The 24,778-nt window shown below is 40.1% G+C and overlaps 1 protein-coding gene across 11 annotated transcripts in view; it reads left to right on the forward strand.

Annotated features, from left to right (window-relative positions):
* The window catches only part of camta1a (calmodulin binding transcription activator 1a), a 636,729-nt gene that overhangs the window by 283,968 nt on the left and 327,983 nt on the right, over positions 1-24,778 (forward strand). For all 11 annotated transcript variants that reach the window (XM_049462994.1, XM_049462995.1, XM_049462996.1 and 8 more), the window contains one exon: positions 37-104. In XM_049462994.1, the coding sequence (XP_049318951.1) occupies positions 37-104 (68 nt within the window). The remainder of the gene's footprint in view (positions 1-36; positions 105-24,778) is intronic.

The following is a 24,778-nucleotide window of genomic DNA, read 5'->3' on the forward strand; positions in this document are numbered from 1 at the left end:
ATGTGATCTTTATTCTTTGTCTCTTTTGTCTTGCAGGAAATCGCAGCTTACTTGATAACATTCGAAAAGCATGAAGAATGGTTAACAACATCCCCTAAAACAAGGTAAGGTTTTCTAAAGGGTTTTTTTTTTTCTTTTCCTCCCAGGCTCGGGAGTTTGAATTTCCATCATCACGTCTGATGGCCCAAATTAGGCTATTAGCTGGAGTTCCTCCTAATCACCCACTTGAGAATCTCCCTCATCTTAAAAGTTGGGGGTTTGATATTGGTGGCCGTTCATGGCAGTTTCAAACGCTTTACTCCTTTTAGGAGCGACTGCTGACAGGTAATGGAATATTAATGTGGGCTAATAACTCCAAATAGCCTATTAGCAAAGCTCTTAGCACACGGCTCCGCTCTCATCCCCTGTGCGAAAGCCATGCTAATGTGTTCATATCTAACAGCAAATTAACCGCTTGTTAATAGATGAAAGTGTGAGACAAGAGATGTCCAGGTTTTTAGGCGTGAAAGGAAATGAAAGATGTGTGTGTGGTAAGCGTGTGTGTGTGTGTATGTGTTTGTGTGTGTATGTATGTGTGTATGTGTATTAGCTCTGCAGATTTCCCAATGAGAGGTATATGTGTGTGGGCTAGGTTGCACAAGATAATGTGGTTTAGCCGCAATAGTCAGTGTGTGTATAACACCAGCCACCAATGCCTCAATCAACTCGATGACTTATAGATAAGATTTCTGCAGGATCTGCCAAGGATCACAATCAATTTTCTATGCCGGATCGTTCAGACATTTTTAAGACACTGATGAGTAAAAGAGAAACCTGCATCATTCAAACTTACTCAGACTAACTCAAAAGGCAACATTTCATCACTCATAAATAAATACATTACTGCCATAAATAACACCAATTTTATAGGCCCCAAAATAGAGCCCTGTGGGTCTAAACAAGCAGTTCACAATAGGAATCAACAGTAGTCTCTTCCTTAGGATTAATCAATGAATAAAAAACAAGTTTCAAGCAGTTAAACTTAAAATCAAATGTGTATTTGCTGGTAATTTTGGAATATTAGACAGATTCTCTGTTGACATATTGATTATTGTCTCTGGATTAAAATTTTAAGCACTTGAACTGTATTAATAGTTCTATTTTACTATTTTTGTCCATGAAAAAAAATATATATATCTGAATTCAGTAGCATACTACTTTAGAGAAGCAGTTTGATCACATGACGCTCAGAAGTAAATTACCATTAAATAGCTGTAGGTTTGAGTACTCATAAAGCCTAAACATTACTGGTAAAGGTACCCTATTTTTATTAGGGTTCGTGTCCCTGGAGGTTTGTGTAACATTAGTGTGAATAGGCTGTTATAATAGCTATCAGAACAAATAAGAAATAAGAAAAAAAAAACGAAAATATCCTAATTACTTTTACTTTACTGAGTGTGTGTGGTGAAGGTGGCTGAAACATGTCCCTTGTTTTTCAAATCAAATATTTGCAAAAGCCATATATGTGACATATATCTTAACATGTGTAAAATGTATGTCAGCTAAAAGTAAATTCCACATTTTCTAATATATATAAGATATATTCTCAGCTTATTCTACATTAAACCACATTGTTTTGTACAACTACCACATTACAGGCTGTGATCTCTGGCTTTTTTCTAGCTCTTGCCTCAGAAGCAGCTTTTGTATGGGTTGGCTTAAGCGAGTACATCTGTGCTCGGACCCCACAGAGCTGAGGGGTTTGTGGTTATGGTTATGAAAATGGCTGTAAAACAGACCAGCAGGGACTCTGAGGTTAAGTGGGCGAAGCTGAAAGACGGTAGTTGTAACATTAGCGAAAGCAAAAGCAGTAGCCTTAGACCATTTTCACACCTGCACTTTTTAATCTGGCTTGTTTTGATCCTTGGTTTGAATTGTTTGTTCAGGTGTGAATACATTAATTACGTTCGGATGTGGACGGAAACAGCCAAAATGAGACCCTTGAGAGGAAATGGTCTTGGCCTGGTCCTAAACTAACTCTGAAGGAAGAGTGAAGTGATCTGATTGGATTTGACCCAATTATTAAGTGTACCCATTGGTACTCAGTATATTACCCATATCTGTCATTGCTGCCATGATTTGATGTGCTTACAGTTTACAGACTTGTTAACTGAATAGAGCAAGCAAACAATAGGTTTGGGAAATTGTATTACCTTCCATTCACAATGTCACACAGATGTCAAGTCGCTGTATCGGACTGGCCAGTTAGCATGCTGGCTATTTGAGCTAGGTACCTATAGAGCAAATTGTCGCTGTCCAATAAAAAACACTTATCTCCAAAACAGCAACTTTACAGGAGAGAGAAAAAACCTTCTGAACTTTAATGGAAATCAATGTAAAAATAGTTTATTTCAGGTCAATTTAAAGAGTTTCTATTGGTCCGTTCATCAAGAAATTTTGGCACAGTGCAAGGGGCAGTTTGTCTGTTCAAATTATGTAGTAAACTAAAAATCGACAAAAATGAAGATAATTGTTTTTTATTGGACAGCGACGAAATGGTATATACTGTCTTCCATGTTTTATTCTTCTGCTAAATATCCCTGTAAAAGTTTAAAGATGCATTATAACATAGAAAACATAAGACCGTTTATGAGTTATAAGCCTTTGTTCTATGTTTAGAACCACATAGGAACGAAATGTGTTAGAAAACCAAAGCTCAGAGAGCAGAAGGTAGGGACTATGGACCATCATGTTGCTTATTGAATAATCTGAATAATTTTTAGAGCCAATTGGTTTAAAATCAATTGTTGATAAGTCTTGGTTACAAATCTCATCCTTCCATAGGAAAGGACTGGTGGCTTGTTGCTCTTTCATGTGCTAGTGTGAATGCAGAATTAGTGTGGTGCTAGCAGGGCTGATGTTAGGCAGCAGGAAGAGGGTGGCAGCCGGGCTCCAGTCAGCTTTAGCGTGGCAGACATTGCTGTCCTGTCCTGGTCCACAGAGTTCAGCTGTGACTCAGACACACTCTGCCCTGGGCTGCTTTATGTAATAGCGCTGATTGCACGCTAGCTCTTTTTTTCCACACTGACTTTTTTCTTTTAATTCAGCAAACTGTTCCTTGCGTTCATTTAGCTGCTATATGCCAGGAGAAGGATAAAAAAGAGAGCATGGTGGGGTCAGTAGGAATACAGCTCATGCTGAAACAGAAACAGGAGAGTGAACACACGCAAGCTCCATTAGCAAAGGGACAGAGCAATGGAGGTCATCTGAAGGGTGAAGTAATTATGACACTGTAGTCTCCTCCTCACCTCCACCATATTATGTTCTGTATCTTGGTGAATATATCTTTATTTTTCCAGATTTCAAATGACTGGACCCACACTTTAAGTGTAGTAGCATTTGATTGCTAATAACTAGATAATGGGCTAATTGGCTTGTCTAGTACTATTGAGACAAAGGTTGAAAAATTAGATGAAATCAGCCACTGTAAACCTTGGCCTTTGCCGGGTCGGCGTGGACCGCTTACAAAACAGTCTGTATCATTTTTTTCGCTACACAGTTTGCTAACCCACAGTCCACAGTACAGATCAGTGGGAGAACTTGAAGCCTTGAGCCTGGTCTCTAGCATGCTATGTCTGTGTTAGCAATGTTGTACTGGCTTGGTTGCCGACATGCTAAGTCTGTGTTATCAGTGTTGGATGAACCTGGTCGCCGTCATGCTAATTATGCATTAGCAATATTGGATGAGTCTGGATGCTGGCATACAACACTGCCTAAGCGATGTAAACTGTAGCCAGGCTAGCAAGTCTGCACCGACGAGGTATAGTATGGCACAATCTTAGTAACCATTGGACATATGTCATATACATATACTGTCATATACCGTACTTTTAGTACACTCACAGCATTTCTGGGAATAAGAGTCAGTTTGACCAATTTGAAAAAGGCCACTGGACCTTAAATCCTGTATATAAAATAAAGTGGCTCTTGAATGAGTGGCAATTTGAACCAGTTTACAGATTTTTTTTTATTTTATGTACAGGATTTAAGGTCCAGTGGCCTTTTTCTGATTGGTCAAACTGACTCTTATTTCCAGAAAGGCTGTGGGTGTACTAAATGTACGATATATGACAGTACATGTCTATGACTGCATACTGATTGAATATTACACACTAATACTATGAGGTATATATTGCATTTGGCAGGTTAGGAAAAAAAACATATCAACATACTAATTTGTTTGGTACTAACAGGAAATCATTAGCATTTCTATGTAAGTTCTTCCTTTGCCATTGCCACTGTACTTGCATCAGTATCTGCAATGCTTTCTATTATTGTTCCAAATATGGTTCCAATATAGCTCCTCCACTTCCATTTTTTGGATTAGTCTGCTGTAATCACACTAAACCAAAATCATCCACTAAACCAACGATTAACATCCAGCTCTTGTTTGACTTTGACAATTTTGTTTACTTAGGCACTTCCCCCAGCTTCCCTATTAGAAGGGAAACATGGGGACACCCCTGTTCCTTACTAGTGTTGCTTAAAGTGTGCCTTATAATCTGGTGCACCTTATACATGAAAACAGACCAGAAAATAGACTATTATTGATAGTGAACCTTATAATACAGTGCTCCTTATAATATAGTGCAAAAAATACTAGTATTCTAAATTAAACACTTTTATCTATACTACATATTTCATTACTTAAAAACGTTAATATTTTGAATAATTAGAACGCAATTGGGACACAGCCTATGTGTTTATGTGTGTAAGCTAGCTGTTAAGTGTGCGTGTTTCTCTCTCTCTCTCTCTCTCTCTCTCTCTTTATTTTCCTCTATCTTTCTTGTTCCAGTAGGAAGTCCCATTTCACTCCCAATTAGCAGCAGCCAGCTTTTACCCTTTAGACAGCTCAGAGCCTTGGAGCCACTGTGCCAAAGCCTGGGCTTGCATCCTCCCCTGCCCACTGCACGCAGGGAGAGCAGGCCGCCACAGATAAAACAAAAGCTGTCCACGAGTGCCTGAGTGTCTTCTTCTCTTCACACTTCCTGCAAGTTCTCTCTCTCCCTCTCTCTTTCTCTCTCTGCGTCTCCGTTCCTCTCTCTTTAGGCCTCTCTATCCCGGCTGTTATTAACCATCCTCATTCATGTGCAAAAGGACTGCGGGTCCTGCAGCATCCAGACAATTTCGCCCTATGCCTCCATGGCTGTAAGGGACATTGATAATGGGCCGAAATAAAGAAAGTGCCAATTATAAGACATTTCCTTGTATAATTGCAGAAGATGAGGTAGAGAGCACCCTCTCGGCTTTTTCACAAAATCAAGTCTGTTTCTCTTCACTCATTTATTACTGGCCTAGTATTTGATGTCGGACATTATTACTGGCTGTAGGAGGTGTAAAAAGCACATTTATTCACTGGCAAAATTGACTCCACGTGATTAAGTCATGTAGTAATTCATTAAAGCAGCAGCAGCGTGTGTCATTGGACCTGTCTCTGATTGTGGGGTATTCTGGGAACTGTGTGGCAGGGCCATGGTCATGCTGCAGGCCTGTAGTTCCGAGGGGTAAAATTTTCCACAACCCCGAAAACACACGTGATCCAGCTCATGAACTTGTGGAAGATTTCCAATACTTTTAGTAAAGATTTTAGTCAACACCTTAGCTCAGGGGTGTCCAAACTGCGGCCCGCGGGCCATTTGTTTCCTTTTTTAGAGCGGCCCACGAGGTAGTTTAGAAATAGAATGAAAGTTGGCCTGCTGTTAAGCAGGTTTTTATAATGTGGGATTCAAAGATTGAACTCTAGGTGTCAGAAACGGGCCAAAGAGTCTAAAAGCGGAGAGAGTGCGCATTTCTAACGCAGGAAAATGGCCCAAAGAGTCTAAAAGCGGAGAGAGTGCGCATTTCTAACGCAGGAAAATGGCCCAAAGAGTCTAAAAGCGGAGAGAGTGCTCATTTCTAGCGCAGAAAATCGGGCCAAAGAGTCTAAAAGCGGAGAGGGTGCGCATTTCTAGCGCAGGAAAACGGGCCAAAGAGTCTAAAAGTTGCCGTAATTAAGGAGTTTAATATTAAGAGACATCATGAAATTAAACATAAATTTTAAAAATCTTAGTTTACACAACACTGTCAAAGATAAAGATAGCAAGTCAAGTAAAATAATGTGTAAATGAAATAATCAGGAAAAAAATATTATTTAAAGTGGTGTATTTCATTATTTGTTTTATTACAGAGTGTGGCCTGTGACTTCAAATATATTTCTCCTTCTGGCCCCCAACAAAAAAAGTTTGGACACCCCTGCCTTAGCTTGATTTTTGGTCCTTCAGATGAGTCATAGAGCATTTTTACAACTGAAAGTCTGAACTAAAGAACGTTGCTACAGCACGTTAAACTAAAAATGTTCGGCAAGTTACCTTTCCAGGCAGAATTCCCTACAGGTGCCTTTGCATCAAGTAGCAGAGCATATTATATACCTCAATTCCTTTAATTTCTATTTGAAAGTATGGGTTAATCCACAGTTACAGTAGCTACAGAGATTGTTAGTGTAATATGATGTGTCCTGCCAAGATTGTTTGCCAAGACAAACAATCCAAAAAAGTGCTTTCACACTACAAACAATGAATACACAAAGAATACATTTCTGATCCATTTCCTTTCACACCTGCTATTTCGGTTCAAACTATGCTTAAAAAAAAAAGGTCCGGGCCAAAGGCGGTAGGTGTGAATGCACCCTTAATCCAATAGACCAGTGTGGTAAATCTAAAACAATAAGAGTACACTGAGGTAAAGCACTAAGCGTTTGGGGAGCACTCTCTGTCCTGCTTGTATGAGAACGGCCTGTTCTCTGTCTTATTATAATGGCGTTGTGATATTATGTACAGAGGCAGTAGCAGCATTACAGATAAGTGATTTCAGTTCCAAGTAAAGTGGCATCTGTGCTCTTCATAGGTAAAAGGGCTTTATAGGTAAGTAATGCCTCTATGAATTTCTTTTTAAGGATTTTCAATATAATAGTGTTATTGTACTTTATACCGTTTAGTGCTTTATTTTATTGGTTCAGCTTCATTTATTATTCATTTTTTGTTCTGTTTATCTTTTATTGTGTGTCTTTACTTCCTTGAGCTATCACATTTCACACAATTCAATTCCGAATGATACAGTTGTGCCTCAACTCAAACAGCCAAACAGCCAAAACCTATTGTAAGATTCAAACTAGCTGCTGTGTTAGAGGCTAACATGCTAATCGTTTTCTGGCCTGTGCATTTCAGGATTGTTTTTTTCTATTACTGAAAAAAATCTTCAACAGTCTTAACCATAGACTATAAGAATGGGCAGTAAATCAACATTCACAGCTAGTGCAATGTTTAAAATCTAAAAATGGGTGGAATCTTGTGCAAATTTGAGCCAAAGCGTGCACAGTAGAGGCCCTGTGCTTGGAGTCCAAACATAAATGAGTTTTATCACAAATGAAAAAACTTGATTGTGCAGCAATGATGTCTCAAGCTACTGCACGCCAAGTTTAAAAGTACACCAATATGCACTTTGTTGTCTTCAACCACCTTCCTCTTGTTAATGTCCAACAGTCAGTTATAGCTGTGTAATTTTAATATAAAATTTACCTTCTGCCCCATTTACTTACATGGGATTGGGTGAGGATAAAAAATAGTCCCCTACTGCTGAATGTGATTTGTTGTGAGCTGTTGTCTGCAATGACAATAGTACATTGACTGACAGGCCCATGAGCGATCTGGAGCAGTTTGACACAGACCTCAATCTCCGTGCAGACCCGGTGCTCCAGAGCCGCAGGCTAGAGGTAGCGTGCCTCCACCTGCAGCCAGAGAAAAGCTCAGTAGACCATGGAGGCTGTAATAGATAAGCAGCAGGTCATGCATGGATGCAGCGCCTATGGGCGTACACACACACACACACACACACACTCAAAGATAAACATGAAACAAACATGTAAGTAGCTCTAGGCCCAAGAAAGAGAAGAAGCAGTATGTGACTTGTATGGCCAGTTGATGCTACATAGAGTTCAGCCCTGTACAAACGCAGTGCAGGGATAGGTTTAGAGCAAGAAAGAGAGAGAGAGACTACTCACAGTACATTGAGATCTTGGATCAACTGATATTAATATAGCAATAGCATATATGCTGCCAAGTAGGAGAATGCATTTTTTCTTTTTTTTCCCATTTTCTCCCCATTTTTACACTGCCAATTACCTAACCCACTTATTAGGACTCTTTATTTACCTTAGCTTTTTGAACTACTTTTGATGAAGCATTGCCGAGTAGCATGTAGCACAGCGCGCTCTGAGGAAAGCGCAGCGACTCGGTTCTGATACATCAGCTCACAGACGCCTCGTGCTGACTGACATCACCCTTAGGAGTAATGAGGGGAAAGAGCGTCATCTACCCACCCAGAGAGATCAAGGCCAATTGTGCTCTCTCAGGGCTCCGGTAGCCGATGGCAAGCTGCATGAACAGGATTCGATAACGCAAAACCACATAGTGCACACCTCTCAAAGGGCTTATGTCTGTGGAAGGTGGTAGAGGTGCTGGGCACCATAAGATGTGTTTGCAGGAGGGAGGAAGGAGACATTTTGTGAAAGGAAATGGCAAAGTTACATAGAAGTAAAAGTTTTAGTTGCAGGAAATGTAAGACATTTATTTTGTTTAGCCGTTTCCATTTTTTAAAGTTGATGTATTTTTTTTATTTTGTTATTGTTTCTGACAAATTGAAATATCATATCTCACTGAAATGCCCATCTCTGCTTGTTTTTGCTGCTTTTAAGACGTAAGAGTCAAGTGTCAGTGTCCGAGAGTCTTCTGATGGGATTCTAAAAGCAGGTAACTGTCAGAGAGCTGACGTTTTGATATAAGAGAGAATTAGAATACTACTGTGCTCAAACCGATAGATAAATAAATAAAATAAATCAGAAACGGGTCGAGAGAGAGAGAGGAGCTGGGAGCTCTCTGAATGATGTGCTCAGTTCCTATAATACACATTCCCTTTCAGACAGGAAGTGTAACAGTGTTTAAAATCAATATGAGCGCTCTCACACTGACTGCTGGAACAGCACTACAGCTAATTCAGGCTGTACCTGTCAAAGGCCAGAAAATCTCTCCCAACTCGGCCTGCACACTCTAATTTACGCTGGCAGCCTCCTCTGTTCCATTTCCATTAAAGGCAGAGTTCTGCATTAGGTGTTTAATGAAAGCCAGGGCCACTGCGTGATTTAGCAGCAGCGCTAGCGTTGGGTAAGAATGGGCACAGTAGTCGTGAGGTGGCTGTTACTACAGACCAGACCAGATTGGGCGTATCTCAGCTGGAATTAAGTACTATGTAGTAGAAAATGGTTGACTTGAAGAGGTTACAACAGGGACCAGGGACTTCATAAGAAAAGTTTGGACACAATCTCTTCTAAAAAGATCTTCCATTTTGGGCTTGGTAACATAAGTTGCGTAATTTGTGAGGATGAACACTGACCAGTGTGTTCATGGCAAGGCAATGTGGCTTATTTGAGTTTAACCAAGCTCTTATTGTGCTTTAGTGGATAGTAAATTCTATTTCCCAAGTTGTACAGGCATTTAACATCCCTTGATCTCACAGAATACATTATATTATGTTTTTTTTTTCTTTGTGGAATGGGTTTCCATGGTCAAGCCACTCCATCCAAGTCTTACATCATGAAATGAATGGCAGGCAAACAGATACTTTTAGTAATAATTTGATATGTGATGCTTTATGAAAACGCATTAGGCTTGTGTAAAGACATCTCTTACTCCATCCATGTTATCACAACAAATAGTTTAATTATGTTTCAGACGAAACCAAACGTAGACCTTTATTTCCAAGGCAGCCAAAAATACCAGGGTTTATTGCCAAGAAAAATATTTGATCTCCAATCACCAGAGTATAAAGCTGCACCGTTTCCTACTGTGCTATCTAATTGTTATGAACTTATTAAAAGCTCTACCAAGCCTGGCACAGATTCCTGTTTTTATAATAACAGCTTGTTTTAAGGTTAAACCTGAAGCTGAATACAGCACAGAATATAATGGATTAAGCTCCGGCTTTTTCCAATTTCCTTCTTGGAAGTTTCTAAAGCAAAAGAAACTGCGGATACAGATAATAAAGAGGGAGCTTTATTATGCAGACTTCAGAAAGCATTCGAAAACCTCTACTTCCTATTACTGCTATACCTCATTCTAGCCCCTAAAGAACATGCAGGCCAAAGATACACAAACTGCCCCTGTGTGGTGGAGGATGATAAAAGGTAGGTGTAGCGAGTGCTGCTTTCTCACTTGCTAGGGGTTTTAACCCATGTTGAGGATTCCTCGCATTGAATATGCTGAATAACACAGGAACAGTTCATCTGAATAGACTTAGAATAGCTTTTTAGGAGCCCAGTTGTAAGGAAAATAAAAAAGTAGTCTACTTCCACTTTAATTGAAAGTAAATTGGTAATATTTATGAAATAAATGCGGGTTGCGTAGTGACAATATAATATTTTAAATCCAATTTAAATGGAAAAACATCGTAAAACAGTCATAAATTAACATGTCACCATCCTATGAGGTTACACCGCCCACTCATGGTCTAGGTTTAAACAATGCAAAATAAACCACTGTCTGTCTAATCTTTACGCTATATATAAACTAGTAAATAAAAAGGTATACAATATTTTTAAGATCCGATAAAGTATTGCGAAACATAATATTGCGATACTTCAATATATCATTATTTTCAATCTCCTAATTACTACCAGGAAATGTTGCAATGTTATGGCTAAATGATTGCAAAATGAATATAGCATCCTCCTCGCATTTAAATAAGTATATTTAATATGTATATTTAAAAAATAATACATTTGTTTGTTAACTTTTCATATATTTTTCACCAATAAATCTTCTGGCTCATCAACATAAGATTGCTATTAGAATAACAACACAAAAACAGAAGTACAAGGAACTGTGTTTATTTAGTAGAACCAGAGACTGTAAAAAAGATGGACGCCGTGTCGCCGTTTCCATTCATTCAGTGAAATGAAGGGAATTATGAAAGGAATTATGTGGGGATATAAAAATTTGACAATATAAGCAGAGGTTACACTAGCTATTGAATTTAAATAATGAAGGTAGAATTACAGTATATTAAAAAAAAACGTGATTGAGAGTTGTCTGTTTTGCCATTGAAACCTATGGGGATGGGTGATGTTACACAGCTTTCTGCAACCGAACAGCAGGGGGCGCCCGACCTGTGGTGGCTTCACTTTTGAGAGACGATGCTCTGTCCAGCTATACACAGTCTATGAGTAGAACTAACTAGACTAACTTTGGAGGAAACCAACCAAATTTGAAAGCACAACACAGTTCTGATAAATCAGCTAACAGATGCTTGTTCTGACCAACATCACACTAGAAATGATGTGTTGAGAAAAAGAGTGCCATCTACCGATCCACAGAAAGCATGACCGATTGTGCTCTCTCGGACTCCGGCCGCTGATAGCAAGCAACATGACCTGGGTTTTTAAACTGGTGATCCTCAGATCTTAGTGACAACACCTTAACCTTTGTCTGCTGGACCAATCAGAACCAAAGTCTCCTGTTTTTATTTCTTTCTTTTTTCAGGTGAAAAAATATTCTGACCTCATATTCTATCTTCAAAAATTAATCATCCTTGTTGAACCTGTGAATATTTTGAATATCCTTGAAGGTTTTTCGCAGGAAAGGCTTTGTGTTTTCGGAAGTCAGACGCAGCGCTAATTTAAATTCTCTCATGCAAAAACAACATGTACTGGTGCTTCAATAAACTGAATTTAGTTGAGTACAGAATAAGAACAACAACAGGTCGGTAATAGTCCTTGGAGAGGAGCGTTGACGCGGGCTCGCCTCCTGGAGCGCGCGCGTTTGTGTGTCAGGTGTCTGCTGTGAAGTGCGAAACAGGACTGGTTATGTATGCTGAATATTAGACAGAGAGAAAGAGAGAGAGAGAGAGAGAGAGAGAGAGAAAAGGAGAGGTTGAGCACTCTGCTCCCTGTCGAGCTGGCTGCTGCTGCTGCTGCTGTATATTGAAACTATCAAACAATAAGTGCTTCTCCTCTGAGGACCTGCAATGACACTGGAGTCAGGAACCCCCGTGTCCCAGTGCAATAGACCTCTTTCTTTTCTCTCTCTCTTTCTCTCTCTCTCTCTCTCTCTCTCTCTTTCTCTCTCGCTCATCCTCACAGCATTCTAACACAGCACAGCTCCCAGCAGAGCATTCGCAAAGACACAGCTTTTATTAAAACCTACTGCTGCACCGCTATCCCAGAGGCAGGCCTCAGCAGTGACACACACACACACACACACACACAATCAGTGTGTGCCAAGTGGCAAGCTAAAAATCTAATACCAAAATAAAATACACCCTTATAATATTTATACGAAAGTTTTGGGACACCTTCCCATTCATTGTTTCTTCCCCAAAAAAATCTAGTTTTTATTGGAGTAACTGTCTCTCTACTGGCCAGAAGACGCTATACTAGAAGGTCCTACATAGCATGTTCTGCGATGAGACTCTTGCATTTGTGCATGATGCTGTAGGGCTGGGTGATATTGTATTGTATTGTATTTTAAAAAAATATATTGATTCTTGATTATGATTCTGATGCTTTTACATAACTATTTTTTTTAATGAAGATGTGCCAAAGTATCATCAAACAGCACCATTTAGAGCTATAAAAACATTCAAAGTATTTTTTCCTTTATATTTAATTAATTAATTTAATTTATTTATTTAGCTGTTTTTATAAAAAAATGTCAGCTTCCTTTAAACTAACTGTAACACGGAAGAGGAGGCCGGATGCAAATGCAAGTCGATTTTATTAGACATAATAAGACAAATAAAAAACTAGGACAAGAAAATAAACTAGAATAAAAAATAAGACTTTTAAATAAAGACTATAAAACAAATACTACAAAACAAATCACTAAACCAGGTCTAAACAAAGAAGTGAAATAAACTAACAAAGAATCAAACAATATACTGAAAACAAACCAGAACTCTATGTACAAAACACAGATTAACTTCCAGACGCGGTTGAACAGGACAGCATCAAACAAAAAGCACGACAGAGAACAAAGCAGCACATGGGGTATTTATACACAGGCACACACTAGTGACACCTGTGGAGGTAATGAGGGGGCGGAGTTACAAATGAGACACAAGGTGATAACACTAATGACTAGGGCGGGGCTACAACAACAAAACAATGCCATGTGCTCAAAAAAGCACATGGCTGGGAACGCAAGACAGGAAAACAGAGGGCAAGAGCACAGAAAACCAAAAGAGGGAAAAACACAGGACAGACACAGGTTAAGGTGTGACACTAACAGGCAGCTTTTATGAAAAAAATCTAATTAATCGATAAAGCTTATTTATACAATTAACCTCCCAGGACACCGATGCTGAAACGATATATATAGCGCATACACATTGTGTGTGTGTGTGTGTGTGTGTGTGTGTGTGGGTGAGTGGGTGGTAGGCAGTGCTGTTGTTGTAGCTGCCAGTGTGGATATGTCGTGGCTGGAGTGTGTGTAGTGTGAGCGGCTCTGGCACCTCGTCTGGCACATCTGCAGTGAGTAACAGTGCTGTGCTTGGTGTGTCGGGAGGACGTGTCTGAGAGGACGTCCGGCAGGGCCGGTGTATCTAATGCTTTGTGGCACTCGTAGGTTGGAGTGTGTTTAGAGGAGAGAGAAGGACAGGAGGAAGGCGGGAGGCGGGGCTACAGGTTCACGCCCATTCCGATAAAGGCAGATTTATAGTAACACCAAGATGCCTGTAAATGTAGCACGGTATAAAAGCTTCAGGGCAGACGAGAAAATAGTTTAAAATAAGCTCTTTTGCTGGAAAATGGGCACTATATAATGTTACAATATCGTATTACAAAGGAGCAGGTGCTATTGATAAAAAAAAAAATTGTTGTCATTGTTAGACTGTTGTGATCTTGGTCACTGTGTGGCAATGAAACCTGGCTTTTAATTAATTTTACAATTTATCCCAGAAGCATTTTAGTTCAGTAAGGTTGAGGTCAGAGCTCCATGCTGGCCACTGGAGTTCCTTCATGCCAGACTGGTCAAACTTTGTCCTTGTGAACCTTACTTAGTGAACAAAGCCCCAAACTGCCACACAATTGGATTACTGCATTAAAAACAACAATAAAATGGCATTATATCCTATAGCACAACCCAGATTGGTGTTTTTGTCTCTGTGTTTTTACAGCTTATGAAACTCTACTTACAGTTGACCAGGGCAGCTCTAGCACAGCAGAAATGACAAAATTGTTGTTTATTTGTTTAGGACACCCATTCTTTTTCCAGTGTTTGTTTATGGAGATTCTCTATTATTTTTAAAAGGCAACAACTTGACATCACAAAAATTGCCGCCTAGTAGTAGATGGCTCATACCAGGCTTCTAGCAATGCAATATTCCTTTTTTTGTCATTGGAGATATGTAAGTGGGATGGACCATCACAAAGTGGAAAAGAGTATTGTGGTCAGATGTATCAGGATTTTTTTAACCAACAACAAGTAATAAAACCAAGAATTGTAATGGTATTCTGTAATGGCAGCATCAATGTAGAAAAGTACACTGAGACCTTTAAAGCAACATACAGTATGCTGCTGTCAACATTACATTTTTGCAGGAACATTCATGCACTTGTCAACAATACAGTTGTGCAATCCTGCACACACTACAAAGCATGGCTGTGGAGGTAGAAGGTAGAGGTACTGGACTGTTCCAAATAGAGAATGTGTGAAGAAATGAATTAAATTGAGACAATTAAAAATGTGATAATGAACCCATACTGTAAACACCTTTACACACCTTAAAATGTGTTTGCAGGAAGAATAGGACAACTTTTTTGGAATGTGTTGCAGACCTGAAATGCAGGAATGTATGTATTAAATTAGCATTTCCTCACTGTGATAGCTTTTTCTGATTCAGGGTTGTAGAAAACAGTGTTTTGGATAAGCGTTTTTTGCATTATTTGTTAGCTACATTAACTGCATATTTCCAGACTGAAAAAAAGGCTTAGACTGGCTTAGTACATTTGGTTCAAGGGGAAAATCTGTAATCCTGTACATTTGGCAAAACCAGCGCAGACTTCAAACTTTCCAAGAGGAAAGGGTTCAAAAGTTCGGCGCAGGCCGTAGGTAGTCCATGGCATCCTGTTTGCTCATCCCTCCAACCCAACCTTCCTTCAGTGTTCCAGGAGAGAGCCTGACGTCATCAACCCTCCTCCCCCCAGTCATCCACCTGGGCTCAGAGGACACACCGGCCCAAACAGGAGCTGCCAAACCCAGGGCCTGACCAAGGGCACCCACACCACCCGCTGGCCCCCTGGGCGAGAGCCACTTGCATCCTCGAGCTGGGAGGAGGGTAGAGAGAGGAGAAGAGCACAGGGAGGACAAGGGAAAAGACAGAGCAGTGGAGTGGAGGAGGAGAAAGGCAGCAGATGAAAAACGGCTTCAGGAGAGAGAGTGAAGGTGATGGAGGGAGAGCGCGCCGGAAAATGGAAACATGTCGATAAGGAAAAAAAGCAGAGTGAATGAAATGGAGATGGAGGGACTTATGATGGATGTGGTTAAATAAAAGGGAGGGGGGCTTCAATGAGGAGGAATGTGGTGGAGGAGGAAAGAGATAAAAGCAGAAAAAAAGAAGAGATTGAGAAAGAAAAAATACATTAGGGTTGGATAGAGACAAAACTTACAAAACGATAGAGACAATTAACAGATTGAACCAAAAAACAAAAAGCCTTGTGTTTTTTTAGAGCCGTGTGAAGAAATGCAGCCAGCATCCAGGGTATACATTAGCTGATAAGAGTTTGTCTCTGGACTTTTTTTTGATCTTAGACTTGATAAGCAATCAATTATATATCATATGAATCACAGTTTATCACATTTCACTTGGTGTGTGAAAAAAACTCAGAGGCAGAGCCAATGAAATGTTCTGTTTTAGGTAGTGTGCAGGTAAACAGACCCAGTCATACCTTGCAGGAGAACCAATTAGAATCTCTGTTTTAGCTGGAAGCAGGATAATAGACAAAAAACTCATAGACAGAGCTTCTGTTTTTTTGGGGGATGTGGGATAACAAACAGTCAAACTCAGATTAAAATTTCAGTTTTAGTTGGAGGCAGGTTAATAATAGACAGTCTCATAGGCAAAGTCAACCAGAAGCTTTGTTTTAGCTGGAGGTGGGATAACAGCCAGTCTTATGAGCAGAGCCAATCAGAATTTATGTTTTAGCTGGAGATGGGATAATTAGACAGTCAGTCTCATAGGCAGAGCCAATCAGAATCTCTGTTTTAGCTGGAGGCGGAATAATAGACAGTCAGTCTCATAGAGCCAATCAGATGTTGGAAGTTTATCCTTATAAAATATTTAGTAGCAAATAAAAGATAGAATTGAATTTCAGGCCTAGTAAAAAGCAGATGTCCCACACAGAATTTTCAGTATAGCTGGGGGCCGGACAACAGACAGTCACACTCAGAGGCAGAGCCAATCAGAATACTCAGTACAATCTTCAGTACAGAATCTGAGTTTTAGCAGGAGGTGGGATTATAGACAGTCAGTCCCATATGCAGAGCCAATAAGAATCTTCAGTGTAGTTGGGGGCTGGATAACAGACAGTCAAAGTCAGGGGCAGAGCCAATTAGAATCTTTAGTCTAGTTGGGGGCCGGATTAGCTGAAGAGTTTGGCTCAGGACTTTTCAGACTTTAGGCTTGATGAGCCATCGCTTAATAAGCTGTAGGGTAATTTACCACAGCACGACTTAGATAAAACTCGGATGTGAGAAATCTCAGAACATGAAATGATGACCAATGAGTCAGAGCTTAGAATTTAAAATATATTAAAGTTTACTTGAAAAATAGTTTCAGCATTACAGATATATAAAAGGAACAAATATTAATAGATATATACAGTGCCCTCCATAATTATTGGCACCCCTGGTTAAGATGTGTTCTTTAGCTTCTCATAAATTGAGTTTTGTTCAAAATAATATAGGACCACGATGGAAAAAAAGAGTAAAATACAACCTTTAACTTAAGTGAATTTATTCAGTAGGAAAAAAATCCCACATTAAGAAATAATTATTTAACATCAAATCATGTGTGCCACAATTATTAGCACCCCTGATGTTAATACTTTGTACAACCTCCTTTTGCCAACAAAACAGCACCTAATCTTCTCCTGTAATGTTTCACAAGATGGGAGAATACAGAAAGAGGGATCTTTGACCATTCCTCTTTGCACATTCTCTCTAAATCATCCAACGACCTGGGTCCTCTCCTCTGCACTCTCCTCTTCAGCTCACCCCACAGGTTTTCAATGGGGTTGAGGTCTGGGGACTGAGATGGCCATGGGAGGAGCTTGATTCTGTGTGCGGTGAACCATTTCTGTGTAGATTTGGCCACATGTTTAGGGTCATTATCTTGCTGAAAGACCCAGTGACGACCCATCTTCAGCTTTCGGGCAGAAGCCACCAGATTTTGTTTTAAAATGTCCTGGTATTTTAGAGCATTCATGATGCCATGCACCCTAACAAGGTTCCCAGGGCCTTTAGAAGAGAAACAGGCCCACAGCATCACTGATCCCCCGCCGTATTTCACAGTGGGCATGAGGTGCTTTTCTGCATACTCAGCTCTTGTGTTACGCCAGACCCACTTAGAGCATTTGTTGCCAAAAAGCTCTATCTTTGTTTCATCTGACCAAAGCACACGGTCCCAGTTGAAGTCATAGTACCGCTTAGCAAACTCCAAACGTTTGCGTTTATGATTGTGAGTGTGAAATGGTTTCTTCCGTGCATGCCTCCCAAACAGCTTGTTGGCATGTAGATAGCGCCTGATGGTTGTTTTGGAGACTTTGTGACCCCAAGAAGCTACCATTTGTTGCAATTCTGTAACAGTGAGCTTTGGAGAACTTTTTATTTATCTTATCATCCTCCTCACTGTGCGTGGTGGCAAAATAAACTTGCGTCCTCGTCCAGGCTTGTTTACCACTGTTCCAGTTGTTTTAAACTTCTTAATAATTCCTCTGACAGTAGATATGGACAGGTGTAGGCGAGTAGCGATTTTCTTGTAGCCATTGCCTGACTTGTGAAGGTCAACACACATCTGCCTCACTTGAATGGAATGTTCCTTTGTCTTTCCCATGTTGAAGATAAATGGCCTCTGTGTCACGTCATATTTATACCCCAGGGAAACAGGAAGTTGTGAATTACTAATTAAATGTTCCTACATACTCTGATCAACTTCGTAAACTACTGTAGAAGTGACAGAAATACTTTTATTAAATTTATTTCCTAAGAATTGTTAGGGGTGCCAATAATTGTGGAACAGGTGATTTTATGAAGAATAATTATTTCTTAGTCAGGGATTTTATTTCCCCCTTAAAATTTACTTGAGTTAAAGGTTGGACTTTACTTTTTTTCCCATCGTGGTCCTATATTATTTTGAACAAAACTCAATTTATGAGAAGCTAAAGAACACATCTTAACCAGGGGTGCCAATAATTATGGAGGGCACTGTATTAGAAAAGAGTAAAAGTACATCAACGAGTCAACACATAGTGTAATAAAATCTCGATAGATCAACACATTCACAACCCAGAGAGAGAGAGAGAGAAAGAGAGAGAGGGAAAAAGAGAGAGAGAGAGAGAGAGAGAGAGAGAGAGAGAGAAAGAAAGAGAAAGAAACTATAGCCAGTCGAGGGCCAGAGAGCACTCCTCAGACTTCATCCAAGCAGTTATACATTTATGCAAATGACATGTGATTGGACAGAACTTATCACAATGATTACGTCAGCAGAGTCCAGTTAACAGCTTGTTGTCCAGTTTTAATGACGTGATCCGCTCCAGCCTGTCTGAGGAACAAGTTCTTATCATGATGTTGTTCAGCACTGTGTCCTTTATGACAGCAGACAGACCTTAAGTGTCCTAAAGTCTGTGAGAAGATGAAACGGAGGAAAAGAGTGGATGGAAAGATCCTCTGGCCTGCGTATGACTTTACTCCGTGTAGAACAGGCATGCGCTGGCTATATGAGGAGAGGTTTCCAGCACTTCACTCAGATAGTGTGTTGTCTCCTAGTTCATATGCACTGGTCCCAGAACAGCAGAACAGAAGTGAAGCTTCTCTGCCACTCAGGGTCACGTTCTCCTCACAGCTCTCACTGTTGATGAAAACACTCTGACCTTCCTGATTCCTGAAAAAGTACAAACAACCTCCAAAGCCTTGTGTCATTGTGACAGTTAAAAAGAGAGCAAAGGTCATAAGGTTATTAAGTGAATTATAAAGTGAACAGTAAAAATAATAACTGTATATATAAATGTATAAAACATTTAAGAATAAGAGTGTGAATGTGTGGTTATCTCCAATCACACCCTTCAAAGCTAGTGCTTCACTTTGTGAAAGTTTGTTTTGCCAGGCGAGCACAGCAGGGAGGCGAACATTAACGCAGTTAGCGCCTCGTCCTCAGACTCTCAATATCTCAAACTGGTGCCTTTTCACAGCAGCGAATGGCGGAAACGGCCCCCCAGCTTTCTGCCGGCTTGTTTACCACTGGGCCTGGAGCTCTGAGGTTAACCTAAAGAGTTTCCAGCACAATTAAAAGAACGGGAGGCTGTTTTGCATGGTAATGGTGGAGCGGGACGGGGAAGGCGGGGGTGGACAAGGTACAGGCCGGCTGAGGCTAGCTAGCTGGATGGCTGGTTGAATAAATAGGCGGGGAAGGAAAGTTGATGTCAAGCAGGTGTTCAAGGAGAAAGTGTCAGCCAAGCGGGCCGAAATAGGGAGAAGTGCTGCCACTGCAGTGTGATAATAAAGACTTAATTCAATTAGGGCTTCTGCACCGGTGCACACGGCACTGGCTGCCTGTCAGCACGGCCCAGGAGCAGGACAGAGCCACTTACACAGAGACGCTCTGGTCCACGTACTGAAAGGAACCCAGACTTCGACACACACTAACATATACGCTGGCACTTCTGTATCTCTACTTTAATATATCATTTTACCACTTTCCTTTTACTCATTCACTGCTGTACTCTCTCTCTCTCTCCTTCTGCTCTCACCTCACCTGCTGCTTTCTTTCCATGTGGCACGGACTCGCACCCTGCTCTTACCTACATCTTTCTTGGAAAGTATCAGTATGTGCTTATATTGTGTGTATTTAATTGCAGTTCTTCACATTTGTCTTATTTGCTTACAATAATGCATTTAAATTCTAGGGTCTCAACAGCATTTTCTTTTTAAATTGAGTTTAGCAACTTAGTGAAGAAACAAATCCAGAACCAATTAGTCTCCATTGCAGGCTTTGGGGAGCAGGAAAATAGCCTAGGAAATCTAAACAGCAGCAACCCTTCACCACTACATCTCCTCCGTTTAACTCTGTTATCTCTCCTTCCTGAATACACTTATTAGAGAGGAGGAACTGGCTTCTTATGACAAGTAAAGTTCTGAGTTCTCTTCCCTCTTTTTCATCTCCTCCCAATAATTACAAGCTTATGTCATGTTCTCAAGCCTAGCAAACATGTTTTTGTAATCCTCAAATGGACAAAAAGCATTGTGAAATAGAAAAGGAGGAACACATGAAGTGCTCCCAGTAATGAATGTTGGTATCGCAACAAATTGGGGAAAGAACTGGGTAAAATAAATAAATAAATAATAATTTAAAAATCTCTTTGAGTTCAGCTGTATTTTTATTTCTTTTTTTAAATCTCTCTGCATCCACAAGAATGACAAGATTTCCTGAAAACACTTGCCAGCTCAGCAGGGGGCAGCTAATGTTTGATGTCAAAATTCATAAAGAAGCAGCGTAATCCCTAAAACAGACCCGCAGTAAATTTAAAAGCAAAGATTAAGCAGATTTTTTTTATTTTTTATTCAGCAGATTTTCTCACTGGATACCGATTTTTGAGCATCGTTGATAACTTACTGTAGACATTTTTATTTATTTAGTTTACAATTGATTGATTGGGCATTCAAAATAGCCTCCAAAGTTCATCTCTTACACCTACATCAGTTTAAATACATTAAAAGTTAATTCTTTGTGAGGGTGGGTGAATATTCCAGTGGCCAAAAAAAATGCAGAAAGTCTCTAAGTTTTGAAATCTATAGAAATCCATTAAAAACACATTTATAGTGTAGTGTCTATAGTGTAGTCCTGTATATGTTTCTCTGCATTTTTATCATTATCCTCCTTTCAGTCTGTTGTTTAATGGTCAGGACCCCACAAGACTAAGAGGCATTAAGCAGGCATTATATGGGAGGATGACTATCACAAACAATGCAGCAACAGATTAACAGTTTAAAAACTCCAGCAGCACTGCTGTTACTGTCTGACCCAGTCTTACAACAGCTTATTTACATGCGAAGTACATCAACAAAACCTACATGTTGCTCAGAAAATGCTTTTATTTCCTCTTTCTACTTCTCCTCTGTGCATTTTCTCTTTTTCTGCCCTCACCTCACCCTTGCCTCACATCCACCATATCTCCTCCTCCTGTTCGCTAACCTTGTACGACCCTCCTTTACCTGTGCCACGCTTCTGTGAATGTCCCTATTTTCAGCGAGTTACTGCCCGCGGCGCTGCAGGCTGCTGTCCTGTTGGCATATGGTGAGACGTCCAGGTCGTCCTGTAAATTCCCATTTGTAGAATATAGAAAGACAGAGAAAGACTGAGAATGGCTGGCTGCGGTCGTGGTGGAGGAACAGGCATCCCGCTTGGCGAGTGGGCCGGACCCATGGGGCCCGCGCTGCCTTGGCCCCGAGAAGCTTGGCGCTGGCCGAAAGCGGAGAGGACACGCAGCCAGACCGCGGGGCGCCGCGTGGTTGTGTGTTATGTAAAGAAAAGAAGAGGAAAAATAGGACCTGGACCAAATCCAGAGAGCTTCATGAGTCACCACATCCACACAAATACACACACAAACACACGCACGCACTCACACACTCACGCGCTCCCTGTTCCTGTGTGCCGTCTGTGGACCTCCAGCTGGGCAGAGAGAGACACAGGAAGAACATGGCGTGCCCCTGCCCAGGTCTGGAGAGGAAGAGAGGTGCGGTGGCCGTCAGTACACACGCACACAGGAACAGCAGGGGACCTGTAACACTCTCCATCTCACCCTTTATATATGGTTGTGTGTAAGTTTGTGTGTGTGGGTGGATGGGTTCGGTTTGTGCCCTAATTGGGCCTAATCTTTAGAATGGAACAGAACATGGCCCAATAATGTTAACCGTACGTCTAGCATTATATAATCTACAGCATTAAGTTTAGAAACCAGGTCCAAACTAAGCCCAATAAAATTCTGTCCACATATGATTTTATCCAAGTCAAACTCAAGTCAAGTCAAGTCAAGTAGTAGTAGTAGTTTTATTGTCAATACTGCATATGTACAAGAGAGTGCAAAACACTGTCTAAACACAACTTTATGCCACTAAAATTATGTCCAAATACTCTAATACTAGTTATCTATTTAAATAACATTGTGTATGACTTTATATCAGACTTTATAAATCCTGCCTAAACAACTATAACAATAAGGTTTTAAGGTGTGATGGTCCGTCAGAAACCTAAAGGTGAAATATGACCCCAATCCAAGCTGACAGGTATTTGAGAAATGATGTTCCAACCCCAGCCCAGTCCTGAGGTGGACAGTGGGATCCTGCTGGATTCAGACAAATATGTCATGCTGTAGTGTGTGTGCTGTGAGGGAGAGCGTGCTGAAGAGAGTGTGTGTAGTGTTATTCTGAGCGAGAGAGGAGATAAGGGGAGTGGACATGTCCAGCCTGAGAGAGAGAGAGAAAGAGCGAGAGAGGGAAAAAAAGAGAGAGAGAGAGAGAGAGATGCTGGCCTGCTGCTGCTGCTGGAATCAGAAGTTTATATATAACCTCTCTAACAGGCCAAGGCCGCCCTGAGCGCCTCACAGCCACGGGCGCTGGAACAGCATGCTCCAGGATTCACCGCCGCCGCTGCTGGCTCAGGATATGACGACAATACTCACAGAGCTGTGTCTCTTAATACAGTGGATTTTTTTTTTTTTGCTTTAATTATGCAATGTATTTTATTTATTTTAACTGAAACTCTGGTTCGCTGCAGAACCAGAAGTCCAGAGGGTGGAGTCAGTTTGTTTTATTTTTTTTATTGGTGGAAAACCACCAGTATTTTCTGTATGTTGTATTTTCATTGGTAATCAATAATTCAGTGTTGAAATCAAAAACAAAACTAAGACTAATCTAATCTGTTTTTCTTTATTTTGCTTATTAAATTACTAGGTTTGTGCCACTGGTAACTTCCACTTAAACAACCAATAAAGTGTTTTTTACATGTGCCAAAACTTTAGAATTTTAGATGATACACAAATGTCCGGGATGCAGTGTAGTTTCTCTTTTTCTTTCTCTCTCTCTCTCTTTTTTCTCTTTCTCTATCTATCTTTCTCTCTCACACAACATGCATTCATACACCTAATCTAAACTACTTTTAAATCACACTTTATTTTTCAGTTCCACATCAAATTATGTGACAGTAACACTCAGCTACTGTAGTTTTCTTACTAATAGAATACAGTACATTTGAATTAAACACACTTTAAGAAAAGTTCCACCCAACAAAATCTATAGTTAATTAGATTTATTAGTTTTATATATAAGCATTTTTCTTAAAGCTGAGTTCTTAAAGCTCTTAGTTTTAAAAATACACTGTAAAACTTCCTTTTTCAGTCCAGTCAAAACATGATGGTGGAGGAGTTGGATCAAATCCAGCACCACTCTCTAGACTTCTAGTTCTGCAGCAACGATCTTCTCCGTTAAGGAATTATAATGATGAAATTCACCTAATCCATATCTCTAGTCTGTGTCTTTGGTGTTTAAACTACAAGCCACGAAGCTTTCGCTCACGGTGTGCTGGAGGACTGGTGAGAGAAGGGCTGCCCACTATTAATTTTGCATCACTGAATTAATTATCTTAAGTATAGGAAGCAAATTGATTAATTATTCATCCCTTTTCAGTATGCGTAAGTTTGAGGGGAAGATGGGGAAAGAAGGGTGAACACCATTTCAGATTGGAAAATTAATATTCATAACGGAGTTAAAAAATGACTGAACTCAAGGTTTTACAAAGATTTGATTAAGAACAGTAGAAACGGGCAGTTTTCCCACCATTCCGGATTTCCCCTTTTTCATGCCTGTTCATTTAATTCATCTGAAATAGGTGTGTAATATTAGGGGTCACTTATTTTAATATTATACATTAATATTCCATCAACTCATACAGTACGTGAACAAGCTGAACGTGTTAAAACTAATCTGATTTCATAATGGAGTTTTAACCATGATCATCTGAATAATCTAGATTTCAGTTCAGTATGCATAACTGTATAATAGGACTCGCTGGAGCAGATAAACCTGAACCTGTTGGTACTGTGAAATAGAGGGGTATAAAGCAACCTTGCAGCATTGAGCTGTGGAGCAGTGGAACTGTGTTCTCTGGAGTGATGGTCCTCCATCCAATACCTTTATATATTGGCGTTGGGGTGAGGATAGATGATGATCATCCATCACCATTATTTTATTAGTCAGTTATACTCATCTAGAAGTTTGGTCAATAAGAAAAAGCTCATTTGCATGTGGAATTTGGTAGGAATTTCCGTATTATTGATATAATATGGTGTCAGTAGAGTACATTGCAGTACATTCACATTACAATGCCCTGTAAAGTGCCTTTAAACTGTAGTTTGAAATATAGATGTTTTAGGACAAAACTACCGTGA

Source organism: Astyanax mexicanus, chromosome 13, assembly GCF_023375975.1.
Source record: "Astyanax mexicanus isolate ESR-SI-001 chromosome 13, AstMex3_surface, whole genome shotgun sequence".
Taxonomy (NCBI): Eukaryota; Metazoa; Chordata; class Actinopteri; order Characiformes; family Acestrorhamphidae; genus Astyanax; species Astyanax mexicanus.